Source organism: Daktulosphaira vitifoliae, unplaced genomic scaffold, assembly GCF_025091365.1.
Source record: "Daktulosphaira vitifoliae isolate Bord-2020 unplaced genomic scaffold, ASM2509136v1 Scaffold_1, whole genome shotgun sequence".
Classification (NCBI taxonomy): domain Eukaryota; kingdom Metazoa; phylum Arthropoda; class Insecta; order Hemiptera; family Phylloxeridae; genus Daktulosphaira; species Daktulosphaira vitifoliae.
The window spans coordinates 44933359-44957048 of record NW_026099572.1 but is presented as its reverse complement, the minus strand read 5'-3'; the positions used below and the strand labels follow the sequence as shown (position 1 = coordinate 44957048).

Below are 23690 nucleotides of genomic sequence, written 5' to 3'. Positions count from 1 at the left end.
TGGTCTGCACACAGTATTACTAAGCCAATAATGAAATAATACTAGTGGGGTATTAGTACGTTTATACTTTAGGCATATCTATAGCCTATGTCAGTTATAGATAAAGTGTATAGTAGCTGGATACTATTTACACGACGTTGGCTAATAAATGTCAGACTGCAGTTGTTTTAGTCATTAAGAAATTTTAGTGTAATCTATTGAATTTTTTACGGTAGAACTTGTCCGGCGTTATTAGAACGCGTTCTTCGATTTGTCCAATCAATATAGGCTAACGTCGTTAAATAATTGCTTTTTACGGCGGTTATAGTAGTATAAAGATTGTTGAACCTAAACTCTGTTTACACATTTTATCTAAAAAAAGCTTTAAACACTTTTTTTTTAAATGAGGTTTTTATCTAGATTGGTAAAATCAGTCTTGAACTTTAATGTTGCTGAGCTCTAACCAGCAAACGTATTATAGTGGTCTTGAGTAATTTTTTTATAGTATTATTGACAGCTGCCGATACAGTGGTTGGATATTGAACTCTGATGGTCCTGAGTGACATCCACGAGAATAACTTGCCGATCTGGGTTATATTACCCGAGGACATTTGACCCATTTTGTTTTTTCGTACGTGCATATTGTCCTCTGCATAATAAAGCTTTCTCTCGCATTTATAAATACACATAGGTCTGCTCAGCACTTTAAAATCGTGACTGGTCCCCGCGCGGGCGCAGTTAAGTAATCCACCAACCCAAACTAACGGCCATCTAATCTTGTGTATGAAACTCCGAACCGTTGCAATCTTCTCACATGTGCAAACGACGATTATATGAATTAGAGAGAGATCCACGTTAACTTGATTTATCATAACTACGCGAGTTAATTCACACATATAATCATTGGTATCATGACCTTTCCTAGGCGTTACCATAAGTACACCACAGATATTATTGTTTTGCAATATCCATACAACATGACGTATTCGTTCCATCAGAAAACTCGGCAATTACTCAAATTCCAAAGATCATCACGACATGGGTTTCGATCGCATTTAGTTAAAATATTCACGGCTCGATAAAAGTATTGTTCTTGAGGGATGTTTACTGGAATCGTTCATATTAATCGTTGGACCTCCCAAAGAGATCGAAAAACATAATAATATAATGACGCGTGGGTCACCTTATTACAAATTTAAGTTAAAACCAAACCGGTAGTGAACACAATAACTCGGCCGTCCTACGGACTAAAACAACTGTCGAATATAATAACATTAACGATTATTAGTTACTAGAAGTATACGAAAACGGGTCCAGCTCAGCACCCAGTAAAGAATAAGGCCATTAAATTAGTTAGGGAATATCGTATAATGCGACCCGCAAGCAATTCATTGAGCGAGCGCTGCCGTCAGTGAATTTATCGTTTAAATATTATAGGAGGAATTTCCAACCGGTACTCACTTTTGGCTCTTTTTATTCCATTCGTTAGTTACAAACAGCCTACATCTGCACTATTTTCTCTGCTTATTGAAATATCCACGAATAACATTATAACACGGACGTAAAAAATAATAGACGCTTTTCACGTGAAAAATAAATCTTCTCTGAAGTATAAAATCGAAAATAATACGCACTTATCTTAACAACCTATACGATACTTAATTTTTGTATGATCTCTATTTTATTCAATACTCGCCTGCTTTTGTTTAAGATAATTTATTTTTCTTTGAATATAAAATTACTGTTATAATAACTATACTTATTCATAAGGAATTTGGTACATTCTAATCGATAAATTTTAACTATGAGTGATATGTAATCAAGTATCTTTTGATACAAACCGTTCAGATCATTTAATGCTCAGTGAAGCACTGAAACAAACCTAGTAACCTTTCAATGTTTACGTATGGTGGCGAGTACTTGTTTTTTTACAGTTTCAACGAGTGTGAATGCATTATTTAAACTCGTCTTATTTACTTTATTAAACATTTGATCGAATGATAATTATATTTGCAAGTTGAGGAATTCGCAGATTGTCCAAAACTAATGAACATACGAGTGTGAAGGTTTTTTTTCGTGACTGTTCGTCTGAAAGTCGTGAAACGTTATGAAGTTCAAATTGCCAGCAACCGGACGGAACACGACGTCGACTTCACGCTGTGAAGTGGTTTTTATCGTTTTTGAAGATAATTACATTTTCAGTATCTCTCTCACACTTATTCCATGTGTTGGTGCAAAATATTATTTATGAACAATATAAATTGAATTTGGTTGATAACCGTTACTATTGTTTTTACACTCGAGTAATGCGGTTTAATATGTTTCATTTAACCACTAAACAGAACCATAGTTCATTTATGTGGATTGCAATATTTAAGCTTTCACTACACAACATGCAAATCTCACCACGGAATGTACTGGTTGTTGTTGTACGATACACGTATACAGTTATTTCTGCAATGAACTAGGCTTAAAAATAAATAATGTAACCCAGTTACATTTCAGAGAAAAATTAAACTTTTTAATTATTAATCGTAATGATGTAGTCCATTGACCTTTAATCTATTGAATAATTCGATGTGTCGTATTCCATTGTTTTGGCAAATACTTAATTTATGGTGCTGTGAACAAATCGGTTCGCTTTGTAAAATTTCACAATTTTCCCGTCGATATCGTGACCACATATCCAATAATAAATAGCCCCGAGTAAAAATTGCATGTGTATGTTTTCTGCTGAACTACAACGCATTAAAAATATTTAACGCCCATAATATTGGGCTTTTCTAATTTGTAAGTGTCGTGCACAATTCGATATGGAAAAAAGGAAAGTGAAAAAAAACTCTAAATAGTATTGAACAGTCAGTGGTGCGCAATACAAATAGATTCCTATGAAGACTTAAACAAATCGTTCGTTTGATAATCGTGTTGTATTCCTCTCGCGTATACTGTAAACGCGAATCGTGTTTATTTTGAAACGTTGTTATCTGTGCGAACGACTGGGCTTAATAATATAAAACCGTCCGTAGTGTGTATTTCATTATAGGAGATTTTTGTCTAAAAGGGCGATTCGGTCGAAAAACCCGAATAATTGGATGCGTGTATTCAATGATTACACAACAATAGGCGACGAACTCTTCTTGGATAACACTTCTGGCGGATAAAATTTTACATTGCGCATAAGAAAATATATTCATATAACACCATGTCTACATAAGCGTGCACTTGAATAAAACTCTATTGTGAAATAGTTGTCGGATTAGATAATGGTCTGAAAAAAAAAACACAAAACCTCTTCCGTTTTTTACGTCTTTATATTTCTATAGTCCTGAAAATAAAATACATCACACTCGAATGTCTGATTCGTAATCGCTCAACGGCCACTGATTTGTTTTGATCGAATCCGAAATTTGTCATCCTCTGTGATGTACTGCGAGTCAAACACTGTCTAGACTTGTCGTTGCTAATTAATCGTAAGTGGTCAGACGAAAAGTCTAATTCACTTAATCACATTTCCACCTTCAGTTAAAATGATCGTCGGTTATGATTGTCACGACTGCGATCAGTACATCATCGACTCGTCGGACATTTATCGTGATTTTTTATGATACCTCGTACGCCCACTCGGCCACAGTCATTAGAGTGCAAGAAAATTAACAATTCAAACCGCCTACACTTATAATAATAGGATTATTTCCATTGTACCATCTACCGACTTGAAAATCCATATGGGCTATTATATTTGTATTGTTCCAACGCATTTCGTCGCANTTATTATATTTGTATTGTTCAAACGCATTTCGTCGCACATGAACTTCCGCCGTCGTTATTGTCGTTTACGCGCACACGACAATATTGTTGTAATGATCTCGGCCAGTCCACACGGCAACCTGCACACTGACCGCGGCTATTGTACACTAGCACTTCTAATATAGTATACGTGTTTTTTAATTGAATAAACGTGACTTCCTCGACGTTTCGGACACGAATCGTGTTCTCCGCAGCGACGACATCACGGAAAACGTTAGAGCAGCCGGATCGGTCGATAAACCTGAAGGCGCCGTCCTATCAAACCGCGATTATGATTTTCAATGTTTTTTTAAATTTCGGCTTGTATTATTTTTATACGGCATCTCATTTGAACGGCATGATTTACGGTATTGCGTTTAATCTTAATGTAACTTTCCCATGAACAGTCTGACAAAACGCACTAGTTCGAAAAAACATCTCACTAAATCAAAAATGTATCCTTATAAGTGCACAATTTTTTAAAATCGCAGTAACAATGAAAAACAGCCGGCTTTTAAACGTTAATTTATCATTTGTAACGATTTGGTTTATAACGGTAGATTTATACTGTGAGACGGATAGTTTAAAACACAATGAAGTCGTTTATATTCGCCTCAATCAAAAAACGTATTGATTGTTGTTCTTAATAAACATTTAACTCGAGTCACGATTCAAATATCGTCGAATGAAAACGTTTGTGTAATTGACATGACAATAGTTGTCAATGAATGTTATGAATACATTTTACCATTCGTCGTCTTTGCTTGTTAGTATTTTAATCAGTAAATGTCTATTATTTCATTGTTTTTCGTAAGTTTATTTCTTATATTTTTTTTTATAATTACTTTGTTCATTTCAAGGAAATTTTTGTTAATTTTTCAGTTTTGTTGGTTCCATTTTGTTGTAATATCATAAAAGTAATAACTCAATTTAAACGTGTAATCGAATAATAATATGTTTCATACGTGCATAATGCATGTATGAAACGCCTTCAGTCAACGCTAATTTTTTATAATAATCAATTACGGAAATCAATCGACACACACACACACAATATTAAATTATCGTTATCTGCAGTAATTTATGTTTGCGTAAACGCAGTAGATAGCAATTATCAGCAATTTGACGAATGTGACGGTTAAATAATTACTGAAAGACGTTATTAAATAGAATGCACAAATATATAACAAATTTGTTTTCGCTTGACTTAAGAGGTATAGCTTCCGGCAAATAATTTTTCATCTGTTATTATAAAAATAAAATGTATCACACTTACTTTATATAGGGACCACTTCATTGCAAGTGTAAATCACATTCGTGTTTATATTTGTATGTATACACAAATTACTATACTTTGTGTATTTATTGATTTTTATATTTATGAACAAAATTTCATTGTGTTGATCAACACGATTTATTATCGTTTCAAAAAAACTGCCTTTGGCCAGTATAACAACAAAAAATTTCCTTTATAAATATAATTCATTTTTGAATTTTGCCACTAGTCGTTTTATCGCATAAAAATTAAGTATGCCCAATGTTAATCACATTAACAACACATTCAATGGAATAGTTTAATATGTGTAATTACATATTCTCATACGTCAGAATAATAATAAAAATAATAATTAAAAAACACTGAAGACCCCACGGCGTTGTGGCTATTACTATGCGCACCCGACGGGACACGTGACCGAATGACCCTCATCTACCTAACTTGGCAACCGGATAATCGCCGGACGGAACCACAGTAACCTCCGCCTCTTCTGTCATGTTATAGCGGTCCATCACTATCCGTTTTCTTCCTAGTCATCGCGGTCAGCATCTAGTTCACATTTATTTATTGTTTTATCAAATACATTACATTGTAAAGTAAATCTATTCTCTAAGCAGTAATAACACGCGGCAACCAACTAAAGGTAATCACATTTTAAGTGTAATTTATTTTAGTTTTATTTTTAGGAAAACGATTTCTGCATTATTTAAAAAATAAATCCAATGACACGTTTATTTTTATGGTTTAATTGACTTGTTATTTTAGTTTTACAATTTTTAGCTGGTTTATTACACGGTAAATACTTAAATAATATGCATACATATTTAACGACTAAAATAACCAAAAATATTCAACATTTATAATGATAGTGTTTTTAATTGTCTGTTAAGATAATATACACGACTGACTTTAAGAAGATTAATTTTGAATACTAAACAATTAACCGCGTACATCTTATAATATTGTATACATAGTTGATTAATGACAATTATTATCATATTAATACATGTATTAATATGATAATATTTTAATAATATATCATACATTAATATGATAACACCGCAGTGTTCGAAATTAAACCGGTTGAATTCATATACATCTGTCGCCAGCGGTGCCGTCCTAATTCGCAAAGAAGATAACATTAATATTACTTTATTACTGTATACTGAAACACTAATTTGAATTTATCGATGTTCTCATCATTATTCCCACGAATACTATACCTCATTCATTACATTCAATAAACAGCAAGATATAAATTGGTGAATAAAATTTTGGTGTCACGTGATTCGTCTTTTTTTTTTGCTATGATTTTGTTAGAAACATTTATCAATATAGACACATTAAAATTACAACATAAAATGTCCAAAATAACATAAATCTTATTATTAGATTTATTTAGTTCCTTATAAAAATAAGTCTGAATTCTAAATTATAATATCGATTCGAGTTAAATTTTTATGAATAAGAATAGAACTCATTTGGGAATGACTTTCGGCTCTTTATTTTCGTTAATAAATTCTTATTTCTAACATAATGATCTAAATTTAACCTGTGTCAACTTTTTTAATGATGTAAAATGCTCTCTGATTTGTTTTAATTATCAACAATTTTTGAATGCTTGATATTTCAATTTCTAATTGTTTAAAAACATTTAAGTAACTTATTTTCAACTAGAAAATAGATTTTTAAAATATTATATACTTTTTGTTTACAATCAACGTCTACTTTCATTGTTCATTTTGAAATCTCTAAAGCTATAATAATGCACAAAAAAATAAGAAGCCATAAAAATGTACATTCTTTAAGAAGCCATAGTAATGCACAATAAAATAAGAAGCCATAGAAATATACAACAAAATAAGAAGCCATAGTAATGCACAACAAAATAAGAAGCCATATTAATGTACAACAAAACAAGAAGCCATAAAAATGTACATTCTTTAAGAAGCCATAGAAATATACAACAAAATAAGAAGCCATAAAAATGTACAAATTTTAAGAAGCCATAGAAATATACAAAATTTTAGAAGCCATAGTAATGCACAATAAAATAAGAAGCTATAAAAAAAAATGTACATTCTTTAAAAAGCCATAGAAATATACAACAAAATAAGAAGCCATAAAAATTTATAATTTTTAAGAAAGNAGCCATAGAAATATACAACAAAATAAGAAGCCATAAAAATGTATAAATTTTAAGAAAACAATAGAAATATACAATATTTAAGAAACCATATTAATGCACAACAAAATAAGAATAAAAATAAGAATGTACAAACTTTAAAAAACCATAGAAATATATAACATTTTAGAAGCCATAGTAATTTATAACATAATAAGAAACCATACAAATTTACAAAATCTTAAGAAGCCACATTAAGAATATATTGATATACAATACATAAGCTTTTGTTTATACATTTCATAATATTATGAGGATATTAATTTCATTAGAAGCTTAGTCCACTAATTTATAAATCTATACTATAAATTTATCAATAATAATAATGCTATTGATTCTATAGCATTATTTAATACATCAATTGCACTATCCATTTTAATAATAACGTCTATGGTGTTATTTTTTTATTTTATCTGTAGCTCGCCAGCTTAAATCTCTTATCACTACAAAAATTAGATTAATTAGATTGGTCTAAAATTTTGTAAAGATCATTTTTAGACTATTTACAGCAAAAAAATGTACAGAACCCCGGATGAATTGTAATACTTAAGAGATACCCGATATCATAATATATATGCAATTTAACTTTTTAAAGAGATACAATATTAAACTTATTTGATATTAAATCATAAATGTGTTAAATAATATGAAGTTAATAATTCTGAACAAAATTGTTCGTACATTCGTCAAACTTAAGGTCCAAACTTGCACGAATAATTCTGGTAAAATTCTTAAATATTCGCCTCCAATATTACTAGTCCCTTTAAAGTACTCGCTTAAAGTTATCACACTATAAGTTTGGGAATAACAAGTATTATATAAAAAATTAACTAGTTTACAAATAAAAATGAATAAATAAATGTATTACTCGAAAATCATTTGTTTTATGTATAATTTACTGGGTAAAATTTTGAAATATTTCATTAATTCAACATATTTTATTTTTTAATTTTTATTTTATTATTATTTTACTGTCTTCTCCGGTTATAAGCAGTTTCAAGTATTTCTACTATACATATAAGCAACTAGTATGTTAAACATATTATTTAATTAAACAATATATTATTGCTATTATACACATAATTATTCACATTACTTAATAATTGGTAAAGGTTAATAGTTATGTATTGTAATACAAGAACATTGCATTTACAAACTGGAAAAACAGCTATAATTAATAACATAGATTTCACTTTCAATTAAAATCTCAAACAATATTTTTTTTTATCATCTAATCAAAATATGAGCAAGCCAAAAGAAGAATAATTCAATCAAAAGATTTTAACGAAAATAATTATTTTAAAGATTAGCAGATGCCACATTTTTATAAACAATATTTGTGCGCGCTCATCATTATACATATTGTTACCATTACTCAAACAGTTTTTATAAACAACAAAAACTCATTTGATACATATTAAGGTGAAATGGATTTATGTTGTATATGTTGAGTTTTTTATGTGATGTGCATCTAAAATCGACATACGCCTTTTGTTTTTTAATGAGCGGTCCATGTTAATGCTATCCATAAATAGAACCCATTATAATGTAAAATTTAATTTTTTTTCACTAACGACGTTATTTTCATAGATCATTTAAAATGACTTCTTGAATGAAAGTTCAGATTCATAATCGACAAATTTATTAATTGGCAGAGATTTATTTAGGGGGCTAGAGGGGGCGATTACCTCAATTTTTACATAGCAATGTTTGAATTCTTTTAGTGGCGCATAAAAAAGTTATTAAAAGTATTGTGGGGGTAGCAATATATTGGGACCAAATCGGATGTTTTAATTTAGCCATATCTAAGTTCTACAAACTCATAATTCAGCCAATAACAAAAACAATAAATTTTATTATCATTATTTTTGTTTATAAATGATTACAATTATAAATTAGGAAGTCGTAATTCAGGTAACAAGATAATTGGTGTTTATTTTATCAAATTCTACGTCAAAAATATACTTACCGTTTATTTATTATCATTGTATGATTATTGTTTTTATGGAGTGATAAGTAAAATTTTACACAGAAAAAAATACAGCCAGAATAACCATATAAACGATTAATATAGTGACAATTGCAATTAAGACAGTTGGATTAACTGTGTATTCGGTTAGCCCTATTTTTTATTTAATTATTCCAATAGTTTTTATTAGAATTGCCACTATATTAACTGTTCATTTTTTCCGCGTATCCGTGTAAATCTCTCGGTGGGTTATGACATCGATTATTTATGCCAGAATGACCTTTCGTTATGTTTTTTTGAGTGTGCATAATTTAAAATTACTTCTTAGTTTTAACTTGTATGGTTACATAAAAATTATATTGTTTATTTTACATCGCTTTATCATTTAAAATAAAATCAATAATTGTAGAAACTTAAACACAATAAATGAACAAAGTGTGTGTTAAATTAATTTTGTATATAAATGTAATTAATATGCAAGAGATATAATTATAGCTAGATCTTTGACAGTGTTTTGTAAACAAATGATGTTAGTTTATATGTATTGTGTGCGATATAATGAGTTATCAATACTCTGTTGATGGAAATTTACGAAAGGGCGATCAATTTTCGTAAATTAATTTTTTGTCTATGAACAATGCACTTCTTTTTCGTTCTTTCAATCAACAATTGAGCTTAAATTTGTGACATATGGTCATCATTGTCTTTCTGGTAAAATAATACTTTCACAGGATAGATAGTATAGGTTTTATGTTGTATTTTTTCCCAAAATAGCTAACACAATGTGATTGCTCTAGATATTTGAACTGTGTTCAGATATCGCTGAAGAAAATAAGAAACACCTAACCCTCCTTTCACAATACAAATGGTCCTTTGTACGAGTACATGATGTCTCAGTTTTAAAAAGGGTCTTGAAGTTTGTCTCTCAATATATTGTGTTGTCCCGTCGGTCACGAAACAGGATATACAAAAAACCTTAAAGCATATGTCTCATCGTCTCAGATTTCAGTTCATTTGCTGTTTACAAAATCAGTGTATTCCTATTCGCAATAACGGTGTGCTTGTTCAATAAATTCAATATGGTCCGACCGGGTTATATGCCCAAGGTTTTATAAGTAACATACTATTATAACTATTTTTAGGCGATTTAATCGTTATGTATCACGCCAATGTTGATTATTGTGTTTGTCGAACGTAAGAAGTAGTAATAGGTGGATACATCACTAGGCACTTTTACGTATGAATATAAACAATAATTAAGTTTATAATATGCTCTAAGCTGGAGGTTATGCGAAAAGTATAGCGTAAGGATACGTGTGGTCTTTCGTTGGCAACATTTATAACTAACTGGTTTGGTGTGTGAGGAGGACCTCTATCGGAAACGGAATCTATTTTATAGGAGCACAACATGGCAATATTGTCTCGGGATGAAAAACATTACTTTGTTTGCCCGAACATAAATATTGCGTCCGATGGTCTTAGCACATCACTATTATTCTTGTTAAAAAAATTTGATACTGAATTTAGTAAATTAAATTATTAAATTTACCTGAAATGGGCTATACATTTTAACTGACAAAAATAGCACTTCCTGATATGGAGTATTGTTTGTTATTGGGCATATTTTCAACTCAAATTAAAAATTTGTATTAATTTATTCATATATAACCTTAATATGTTTTCTATAAGCACATTATACGAAAAACGAGATTTTGGTATTTTCATGATTATAACAGTTTAAAGTATATCCTAATGGTTATAGATTTAAACGCCTCCTGAAAAATACGGCTATTTAACTTTGCTATGATTTCAAGTAAGCCGTGGAATTAGCAAAGGGTTATTCCTGTGTACAAACGTGATAATAACCTGACAACCGGTTATAAGTGAAAACAGCCGACAAACGAAAGACCGACGTGCTTAATAATATGTTGTAACACATATATAAAATATAATTGTATCTGAATAATCGTTAAGGAAATATGCTTAAGGAATATACAGTATGATTCGTGACAATCAAAGGGCTGACGAACAGTAGCTGTCGAATTAAAAATGTTTAATTCGAAAAATCGTATATTTTTATGAATAGGGTACTCTGAATTTTTATGATTTTTTCGTTTATGTTTAATACGAACTGCGTTCACTTGATATCGCCATACTAGTATCATGTTGTAAACATTGACATCGAATTCGACTAAAAGGTTTTTTTAATAATTTATGTATTTTTGTTGATTTCTGTTTATATCTTCAAAATGATTCAATAAAACGCTCCGTGTTAAGATTTACTTTTTTTACAGTCGTTCGTGTCAATTAGTTTAAGTAACCACACATTAAAAAACTATAAAAAATATACATACTAATAATAACTGTTGAAGAATTTCCTCAATAATAATTTTAATTCGTTATTAGTGAGGTATACTTGATGGACCGCGAGGTGATAGAAAATTATGTGATAGCGACCGCTAGTTCTAATTGGCACATTATGAGAAATAAAAACGGCGGAAATGCCAAAGCATTGGATACACTTCGGTTACACGTCCAGACAACAATTTTGTTCAATTGTTTTACTATTATTATGGTTTTTTACAATGTAATTTCAAAAGGAAGTGAACAGTTAAACGCAGTGTTCACGTTAAAAAAATAACTTAACCATTGGTCCGGGTTTCCATGGACGTAATTGAAACTGAACGGTCTTAATTTTTGTTAGAGCCACCTGTACTTCGGGTCTTATTAAGTCTCAGAGTAGTGATCATACACATTTATCATCTAAAAATACATCGTTGGGATTATAAACATAGAAGTTGTAATCAACACATTTTTTGTTATTATTTTGTGCTCGAGGCAAGTGTAGGCGATCTGCGTTCTCATTGTGTACCCGCGCTTTTACCCAAGGTGTTTAATAGGTATTTTGGATGTAAAAAAATGCAGCCTTAGCTTATTATGACTTCGTCAACGTCATCTAGTCTTTGTTTACATAATGCATCGTAAAATAATGAAAATACGTTTCCTTTGATGGTGTCTCTAAAAGTTAATGAATAAAAAAAAGGGAGAGTCATCAAAAGCTGAACACATCTCTTTTCTTTTATCTGTGCTTTGTATTTCTTCTCCTCCGCTTTCGTTTGTGCAATGCACCCGATGGTCATAAAGCGCACAGCAATGCGTAGATCTAACGGTTTTGATATTATACATCCATCAAGATTCCGTTTCTGCCCGTCCGCTGCAGTATACGTAGTTTTTTTTCACAATAGACTAGCAAAGTTATATCGAATTAATCATGTCCGAGAGATATTCTGTTTTATTCGTTTCTCCCGAAGCGAAAGCCTCGCCGCCTGGTTGCAGTACGTGTTAGTAATATAATCGTTCTAGATCTTTCTATGCATATGATGTTAACTCTACTTTGATATCTCGGCCAATCGTTGTTCATTGAAAATGCGCATAAACTATAAACATGTAAACCATGTTTTTTAGTAGAAATTAATTATTATTACTATAAGATCACTAATGTTTAATGCCGTAAATCAATACTGCCAATGATGAAAAAAATCGTGATGGGATGAACTGTAATACCCATTTTAGAATATCGGACACGTTTCTAATGTTTTCCGTGACAAAATAATAATCACTGATATTAAGTATAGATTATATGACCTAAGAACTTTTGGTCATGCGAAATCGGTTATTTCGAATTAAAATTGTAATTGAAATTAGTTTGAAAATGGAGAACGTCTTTAACGATTGAAAGTATGAATATTATTTTATTGTTCTCTGTTACCTTATTAGAGGAAAATAGATTTAGACAATGCGGTTTATCAGAACAAATATCAGTTTTTTATACTCTTTTATAAATGTAGGCCCCGAAGCGCTTAAAGGGCACTGACTGTTCACTTCTTGATCATATGGATTGCGCGTTAAATATTGCAAACAGAATACCAGAGAACTATTAATGTGATTAATGTGACACATTTTATATTTTAAAATTTTATTGGAAAATAAACCTAGTGGCTTATAAAAAATAGTTATTTACAACACATTACGATAATTTATTACACGTGACATACTTTTATAGGTCATATATCCAGCCGGAGTATATTTTTTTTAGTTTTTGAAGAAAAATTTATTTATTTGTCAACAAATTAAAATGAAATGCCTTCATTCTTTTTCGCTGGGAAAAGGAATCGTAGCGGACATGCTCATAGAATTAATTGTACTCGGAAAAGACTCCGGGAGGACGTATATTAACCCTTTCAATTGAATTGTGAGTGTATTGCTACATACGTACCACCAACTGATGACCCTTGAATAGGTTAATGGGTTTTGGTTCAATAAACGTCCAACTATGGCGTATTAAAAGTGTAGTTGAGGTTAACGTACTATATGCGTTCCCATAAACGAATCCGAAAACAACAATTTTCCGTTTCGGTTCTAGTAAAAAATATTTAAATTTCTCTATGACGCACGCACCCATCAATTATTGTCGTACCACGTCTTGATCGATCAGCCAGTTTATTTTCGGCTGTGGACACACCATAATGATTTGTAGGGCAATAATCATAATATATACATAACATGCTGACGAAGAAAGTTACCTTTTTATTGTAAAATACATTTTTTATCTCGATACCTATGAATATTTAAACTTTATGGACATGATTCTCTTTTTGTTATAGAACTGTCGGTTATGAGGATTGAAGATGGATAGCGGCAACGAGACCCTTTTCTCGGAGGACTCATCGCCGGATTCGGCAGCGCCGCCACCTTCACCAAGCAGTGGCCGTGGAAGTCAACAGCCCACGCCCGCGCCTACACCACCTCACATCACATCGTCCTTGTCCAAGGTTAGCATATCTACAAATCTTCCTAAAATAAACGGCAAACCTTTTTTACTTTAAGGAACCCTAAGCCATGCTGTGATTATTAGAAAGAAAGCGTTGAACGCGGGTACTCGTCCAACCCTTGTTTTTTTTCATGTAAACAACAACATAAAAATTCTTTTAGGTCTGGAAAATTAGGCTATGCGTTTTTTATTTACACAATATACACTTGCAGCGTGTCGATGTTGGTAAGAGTTGAAGACATTATAATATACAGTTATTACAAACATTATTATTATAAACACATTATGATCTTCACTTTGTAATATAAACAAGCATAAGTTAAACGCATTTTTGATTAGATCTTTATTAACAATCCTCAATTTAAACAAAAAAACATGACAGCTCAAACAAATATACAACTGGTAAACTATACATTTTAACATTACATATTTTGTAATGACCATTTCTTAACTCTAAGTATCTGAGAATCTAAAAATGCTTAAAATTAAAAACAACTTAAAATTACATGAGTTTATGTTGTTGTTTTAAATAGCAATTGTTGGTTTGAACACATTTAGACTCATATTAAGAGACTATTATAAGAGTCTTATTACTCTATTTTTGGTTTTTTGTAGAAAAAAATATTGATTTAACAAATTTTTTTGACATTATTCGATAAATTTACTACTCTGGTTATGAAATAAAGTAAATTAAAAAATTATTTTCATTATGAATTTTCTTTTAACTAACAGGCGGCGAGATAAACATGATTGATAAAAAACAATCATCAGATTTATTTTTTAAATATTTAGTTATTTACATTTCAGAATAAAAAATTAAAGGTTACTTTCTGTTTATATAATATCATAACTATTTGATAAATAATTTTTTAAATAAATGTTATGTAATTCAGACTAGTAGATCATTTATATCTTAACATTCATCGTTATATTAAGCAATTAAAGAAACAATTTCGTAGGTATTATTCCTTAGTAGTATTTAATCTATTGATACATGCTGCGAAGAAAAGTGTTTTTAATCGTTATTCCCTTTTGCAAAGTGCGCACCAGACTATGAGCGCATAGTATTTTATTAATATGACCTTATCAAATAAAAGATGAAAAAATAATAAGAAATAAAAAATTATTTTCTATTTTTTATAAATACCAAGGCACGTTTAAACTTTAACCAACGTATATTTATATTTTATGGTTAATATGTTGAATATTTATAGCATATTTCATTATTGAGAATAGAAGTACTTTCTTTGAAATATATAAACTTAACAGACGATATTTACACGCACTTATTATACTTGGTTATCATTATCCTTGTAACATAATTAATATAATGAAAACTCATTTATTTTAAAAACTGTTTACTACCGTATTCTATACTTGGAGTTCAATTTAAACCAATTGAACGCGTCGAAGTGAGCTCATTCATTAAATATTAAAGTGTAATAATTAAGTTAACTATTTTTTTTTTTTATATTAAGTATTTTTATTTTAATACAACATTTGAAGACTGGGAAAAAATAACGTATTACGTAACAATTTATACATTTTATAATATTAAAACAAAACAATATAAGTGTCTTAATTAATTGAACGAGTGTCGGATCCAATGTTCATACAGTTACCTATCAAATCAATTTTTTAAATTTTACAATGTATACTGTTTTACCTTTAAAAATTCTACTTGATAAGTCGTTCATAAATGGTGATTTTGAATTTTATGATATTATTTGGTAAATAAATATTAAAAATATGTAAAAACTAACATCTTTCATTTTTAAATAACATTAGAGACTAAAACAATGAGTAATCAACAAAGTGGATAAATTATCGTGTACCTCAAACATGTCTATCCAGAATAATATTAACATGAGGCCGCGGGGTAAGTAGATCATTGTAAACATAGTTAAGACCGATGAAGTCTATGTCGTGCACTAGAATAATCAACTCATATACGTAGATTTTTAAAACTTTCTTTTTGATTTTTCCTTAAGCAAATCGACTATGTAGTGTTTTAATATTATTAAATAAAGAGTTAATAATAAACTTAAAAAAAATGTTTATAATGAACACCATTTTGATATATTCAAATATTATCAAATCAATGTTTTTTTATGTATTTATTTAAAAATTATTTAGCGCTTCAGTATTTTTATGTAAAATATATATTTGTATTTTTATATGTTTTGATTTTTTTACTTATTATTGAAATCTAATTAATACTGTTTCTTAAAATAAAATTGCAAACAAGGTATGGAAAAAAATAACTCTAGTTCCGTGTTTTAGCTAGTGTTTTGTATTATATATATATATATATAAAAATATTATTATTATTATTTATGAAATCCTCTCTCGCGTAGTGCGCGTGCATATTATCATCTGGCCAAGACCGTGGGAATACTATAAGCGTTATAACCGAACGCCCACAGAGACGACTGGTTTTTTCTTCTTTCCTTTGTGCCTCTTCTTCCTAGTGACTTATGTGAGTGCTCCCGCCGCGGTACAATGTCGTCACTGCAGCCGAATCGTTGTTATCATCGCCAATTGTACACACGGCCGAAACCCACGTGGGTGTTCGCGACCCAGTGTCATAAAATAAATAAATATAAAAAACTGCTTACTGCACACACGAAATTATTTGTTTTACCACCTCGTAAGCACGTTTTGGAAATATCTTTTAATGGACGTAACGTGCTTGCGTCGTACATTCATATTTTCTCTACACTAGTTAAGAGCGCCTTGCTGAAATTGGCGTATAGTATTTTTTTTTTTGCAATTTTTCATGACCTATTTAACAATATTCATCAGTAAAACATTTCTGAGCACGACATTTGTATAACAACTCGGTTTACCGATTAGTTGATAAATCAATGCGAGTACCAAGTCATTGACCATAAACGGATAGTTCAATTTAAAAAGTTCAAATTTCCCGTATGGACAGATATACAGATATGAACAATGACACTAAATTATTTGATCATGTGGTTTTAACATATATTTATATTTAATTTTTATAAAGTCAGTTTAGATTGTATGCAAAACTTATTATTCGTGTACTTATTTCACAACAATAATTACATTAGTAACAACATACGAGTGTCCAGTAAATTTTGCATGTTCAGGAAAAGCTATAACGCAAGTAGTAATATTATTTTTATACCTATTTCATTAATACATGAAATGAATAAATTGTTATTTATACTCGCCGACTGTGTTATTTTACATCAATAATTCTTAATTAGCTATGAGCCACAAGGTTTATAATGTATGTCCTGTTGTGTTCATCTCGCTGAGGATAGTCTATACTTAAACATACTTAGTGGTACATTAATGATTGGCTTTCGTCGCAGGTAAATGAACGTCTAAAGAATAATCATTAATCGTTTATCAATATTCCACTTCAGCAAACATCATAGCTGATTTGATATTTCATTAATAGCCTAAAATTCGTGATTAGGTTAGAATAAAATTATTTTAATTACTTTCAGTATAGGTCGACTTTATAATCACTTCTTAACTTTATCTTGTATGTTATAATATTTAATTATAAAATGATAATAGGTAATTATAATGCACGATCATTGTATTTTTTATCAAAACGTTGATAAAATATAATCAAACGGTGAAATAACTTCACAACTTATTTATTGTTCCGAAAAAAAACTGTCCATTCATCCTGACCTAACAAATTATACTTTTGGTAATACTCTTTACGTTATTAAAATAATGGAACACAATGAATAACCTTTGAACCTTTTAAATGATAATGAGGAAAGAGAAAGTGTAACTCATTATTTTTTATTCAGTTTGAAAACCAGAAGCGGTCGCATCATGTGTACCGTGTGGACGCTATCCAAGAATGTATTACGATGAGTACCTCATAAATAATAGTATTTAGGTATCTTGGTTCTTGTTTGTATTATTTTTATTTTTATGTATTATGTATATTGATTTACATGTTTTTTAATGGGAACGAGCTTTTCATTCTTGACTACCTTTTAATAGGTACACAAAATATACTAACAGTTAATAAAGTATATTAACATTACTCTTATTGAATAATACATCTATAGACCATTCCTGATTAACTATACATTCTGTGTATGCAGATATAATGATCTCTTATGGAGTTGAAAATAAAAAGTATATTCTTACAGTAATCATGTGATATAATTATGGCATCATGCACGTTTTTTGATAAGAATAACAAATAATTTTGTGATCCAGTAAAACAATGATTTCTGTCATGTATTCTTTACCTTTACATACGTTTTAAAAACTTAATATTGAGAATTGTAAAAACTTCACGTATTAATCGCAAAATATACTGCTGATACATTGTAGTCAATCGACGCCCTCCGGCATGACAGTTGTATGTGAGCGCTGGGCTTAATAAAACATCTACCAGATCTTGACTGAAATTACAACCTTAGCGTAAGCCTCAGGGCGTCATCTCGTACAACTGTTGTGTAGACACAGTTATGTATTTTGTTCTATGTAAAATTTTTTTAGAGTTCAATTATTATTATTATATATATAAAAGTGTTAAGATGATAAAACCGGAACTTGATTTGAAGGCGGTATTCCGCACGCGCTCCTCTATAACTCATTAATTTTAATTTTTCCGAGCTTTATGTCGTATATCAGATACAGTTTTGTATATATCAATGACTTGATGCATGAAATGGGATTAATACTGCAAACTGAAACCTGAAGATCAACATTTTAAACTCCCGAGGTTTACTGAAAAAAACGTTTTACGTTTAAAGTTATACAATTTTTACTTTTTATTTGGAAACGTAACTTTAAGTTTTCTAAATAAAAAATTTAATGTAATTTTCAGTAGTACAAAAAAAGGGATGAAGATGTTTTTTTTTTCAAATATTCCATTTTGGTTACCATAAAATCTATAGGATCAGTTATAAAACCAATTTTTAAATGACATTCTATGATAATGGACTATAGTTCAGTGACATAGAATTATTGTTTGGATCTGTGTGGGCCATAACAGGCCTGGTATGTTAACATTTACTCGGCGGCAAACCTACACAATTTGATCGAATACCATAGCAGTATTAAAATACGCAACTGTAGTCTGNGATAATGGACTATAGTTCAGTGACATAGAATTATTGTTTGGATCTGTGTGGGCCATAACAGGCCTGGTATGTTAACATTTACTTGGCGGCAAACCTACACAATTTGATCGAATACCGTAGTATTAAAATACGCAACTGTAAACTANCATAGCAGTATTAAAATACGCAACTGTAGTCTGTTTTTCGTACAGAGGAATTAAATTTGACAATGTTATTTTATTTGGCATGTGAATATTTTTAAATGATGTTCCACTAAGTGTAACATTTAAGTCTTAATGTACCTATAGATTAATTTTGGTATAGATTACTTATAATTAATTAAAATAATATAAGTTTTAATATTATTTTTACAAATAAATAAAAATGTATAAATATTTAATTATTTAAAAAATGTTTGTTTATTATTAATATTCTAAACGTCTAGTGACTCGTTAAAAATATCTATACTATTCGGTATTGCACCAATTTAATTCATTATAATAATTTACAGGGAAACTGTGTCATACGTCCGGTAGCATTCAAACCAGGTTCAATGCGATTTACTGACAACGGTGAAAGATATGGCTCTACGCCTATACTGGCCAGATCATCTCACAGGAATCTCTACGGCAGTAAGTTCTTATTTCTGCTTAACGATTAATGATTAAATAACTTAATTATTGTTACGATGGGCATATTTAAAAAAAAAAACGTTCTTGAGTAGCACAAAAATAAATATAAAAACTTAAAAAAATAACAATAACAACAAAACACTTTTTTTGCACTTTATTTACAACTATACACTCCGGTTACATAAAAAAAATCCTTCTCATGTAATGTCCGGAATAGTTTATATAAGATATAGAACCTTCTAAAAGGTACGCGCATAGAAAATCAAAAAATTTCACCCAGTGTACTCTTCTCGAGATTATTCTATTATTGCTCGTTTGTNTCTCATGTAATGTCCGGAATAGTTTATATAAGATATAGAACCTTCTAAAAGGTACGCGCATAGAAAATCAAAAAATTTCACCCGGTGTACTCTTCTCGAGATTATTCTATTATTGCTCGTTTGCCCCTTTATCTTCTCCGTCACAATATTTATTGTGCTTTTGTCCACTTACAAGCAAAACAATACACTACAGTTAAAACACGATAAATATGTAATTTGTAGTGCTCGTGGTGATCAGTAACATTATAAAAAATTGAGTATTGTTCTTACGAGTACTACGTTAAAATGTTTAAACATCAATAATTTCGATGACAACGAATTTTAATCTGTTGATTTTATTTAAAGGCACAAACGAACTTCATCATCAATCCCTGAAACCGAACATGGTATCTTCAGGCACGTTAGATCGTAAGTTACGTTCAGTTTCCCCAATGGTAATGTCGTCATTGCCAGTACAGACTAATTATAAATTTCGTCTGGGCCCATCGGAAGATTTCAAATCATCCTCATCTTATAGTTCCTACAGAGATTATCGACCCAGGTAAATAAATAATAATAATAATAATAACAGTATGACAATATATTCATTCTGTTTGTTACTTAGTTCTCAATCCTTCTCGAGACTTAATAAACGCTGTTCAGCATCAGAAGGTTCAGCTAGTTTGTTGGACTTAACACCATCACCATCAGAATCTACCATGTTGTCAGAAATGGAAACAGCTCTGAAAGATAGAGACCGTGAATTAAGACATCTACGGCAAACTATGGAACACAACGAGCATGTAATTTTTAGAGTTTATCAAGAAAAAGAGAACGCTTGGGAAAGAGAATTGCGAAGGATCAAGACAATGGGTGATAATAGAATAAAATCAGCTGCTCAAAAATCTTTAAAGTTGGAACAAATGTTAATGAAACAAACTTATAAGGTATAATAGTTTAGTAAAATTTAAGCATTACTTTACGTGTTACTTTTTATAATAATAGTTACAAGATGATAAGAGACGTTTGCAAGATGAAAATGACCGTATTACGTCTGAGGCGGCAGACCTGAGAAAAGAAGTAGAAGAGTTAAAAAAACGACTGGAAGAGACTGAATGGGGACTCTGTCAAAAATCTGGAGAACTCTCACACATCAAATCGCAACTTAAAGACACACAGGTAAGTGTAAAAAATGTGGAAAATTAGGTGAAAGAACTATTTAAATATTTTTTATATTTCCTTTTAAACAGAATGATCTAACGACTAAAGGTCATGAAGTAATTGCGCTAAAATCAGAAATCAGGGAACTTTTGCAAAAACTTGAAACTAAAGAACGTGGAGTTCAGGAATTTCAAACTAAAGATCCCAACGAGATAAATGAAGACGACAAACAGTTATCATCAGACAAACTCTACTTTTTAATACGACAACTCAACGAGCAAGTAAGTATCTTAACAGAAAAACACAAATTTGATTAATTCACAAATACTTTTTCTATTAGGTGGAAAACGAATTAAGTAATTATAAGTTGTCTAAGTGCAGCACCGAAGATCTATCTTTATTTCCGAAAAAAGAAATAGAGTTAGATCCATGGGACCAAATTAAAGAATTAGAGTATCATACGTCGAAATTAATTCAGCTATTGAACGAAGAAAGGAAAAATTGGGATCAAGAAAGACTTAAGTGGTTTCAAGAGAAAGAGAAAGTTTTGTGTTACCAAAGGCAGCTTCAAATGAATTATGTACAAATGTTCAGACGGACTCAAGCTTTTGAGACGCAAATTGAAAACCTTACCGTTCAAATGAACGTGTGTACCGATCATTGTGCATCCGGTAAATCTAGAAAGCCTACTGTGAAAGCAATAAACGCTATTAAACTTTGAGCACAACAGTATTTTTTTTAAATAATATAAAGATATTACCATTTATTTTAAATACATTTTTTTTTAAACTATAAGATTTAACAAATGTGTCATGAGCTACATAATACATTGTAAGTTCAAATAAAAGTAATCATGTTGTGAATTAATAGAGTGCAAATTGTATTTAAATTTTTTTATGATGATTTTATTAATTTAATATTATTATTAAAATTATTATTATATTGATATTATGTACCTATAATATATAATAAAGTCTATTTTTTAATGTTAAATAAATTATTCATTTTTCACTTATGTAAAATAAAATAAAGGAGACATTTATTGACAATTCAGGTGACCAAAGGAATACACAAAATTCTAGCAATTCATATGATTTTCCTCTGTTATCTAATTTATAACTAAATGCGTTTATTAATGCAGCGTATTTCAACACTGCATTAATCCTCTAAAACTGACAAATAAACATCATATGCATAATTAAAGTGAGATATATACTTATTGACTTGACTACATTTACAAAAATTTATTCAATATTTGAACGTTTCCTTCTTCCAACTAGATTAATTCTTCCACTATGTAATCTTAGTATCGAGAGTTGGCTGAATTGTGATGCGACGAAATAACATTTTGTTGATTTTGAAGACTGGCTAAACACAAAAGTCCGAAAACAGAAACAATTTCACTTCGTTATAGTTGAACGTTTTTCACCTTTAATATTCAAATTATTGGTTTAAATGTATGATTTAATAAATAATCAATAGTTACTCATGGTTAAATATTTAATACCTATAAAATATAAACAAAGATAAAAATATATTATAAAAATATTTTAATTAATGATCAATGTGGTTAATATTATTAAAATAATTATCAAATAAATTTTAATTGAATGATGAGCCAAACAAATTTTCTTCAAAGCTTCTCAGTATTACTTAATTTGAAAAATATTCTAAATCTCAATTAAATTGAAAAAATGACCAAGTCAAAAAGAGTAAGAATTGTGAATAGATTTTTTGTATTTTGCAACAATTAAAAGAACTGGTTTGAATAAAACGCATATTAACATTATATAGAATGTTCAGTAAGTAAGGAAACGGGTTTCTATTGTTCTCATTTTTTATAACAATTGACCTGTTTTCTTACTTACTGAACACCCTGTATTTAGCACAGATAATAGTATGTTGATTTCCAAATACGTGCACGTGATTATTTAGTATTTTTTGTGGATTTTTTGACTATCGATAATAACACGGGTTTATGAAATGTTAGTCGATATAGTTATCTTGTGGAGCAAAATTCGACGCCTGTACAGTTGTCCCATTAATATTATCACCTATTTTTAAAGTATTTATTACATTTATTATTTTATACACACTGTATAAAAAGAAATATTTTTATTAATAAAAATGTATTCAAAACAAATAAGAGATATTTTTTCAAAAAAATCTAAAATATGTGTTTAATATGCGATAACAAAAATTATGAGCAAAAAAAAACAGTCGTTTTTCATGAACATTTTTTGTGCCCCTTCCATTATTAAATTTCTAAATACGTCATTATTTTTGAGTTAAATATTTTCAATACATTTTAGTTTTGATCATAAAAAAACCCCAGCACATAAAAAGATATCTGACAGTGATTAAAATCACTATAATAAAAAACACTTCGATGCAAATCTGTAGATAATGTTTCATTTTAAAAAATTAATGGATTATTCCAAAAGCTACATGACCTCCTATTTCCTTATATATATATCATGATTACAAGTTTTATGAT

At 29.8% G+C, this 23690-nt stretch overlaps 1 protein-coding gene across 1 annotated transcript in view; it reads left to right on the top strand.

The window, feature by feature from the left end:
- The window catches only part of LOC126910321 (leucine zipper putative tumor suppressor 2 homolog), a 28832-nt gene extending 6698 nt beyond the window's left edge, over window positions 1-22134 (top strand). Inside the window, exons 2-8 of the mRNA XM_050692807.1 lie at window positions 13860-14027; window positions 19613-19733; window positions 20399-20594; window positions 20658-20979; window positions 21038-21211; window positions 21283-21474; window positions 21534-22134. Of these exons, the coding sequence (XP_050548764.1) occupies window positions 13884-14027; window positions 19613-19733; window positions 20399-20594; window positions 20658-20979; window positions 21038-21211; window positions 21283-21474; window positions 21534-21914 (1530 nt within the window). The 5' untranslated portion in view covers window positions 13860-13883 and the 3' untranslated portion in view covers window positions 21915-22134. The remainder of the gene's footprint in view (window positions 1-13859; window positions 14028-19612; window positions 19734-20398; window positions 20595-20657; window positions 20980-21037; window positions 21212-21282; window positions 21475-21533) is intronic.
- Window positions 22135-23690: the final 1556 nt, after the last annotated feature.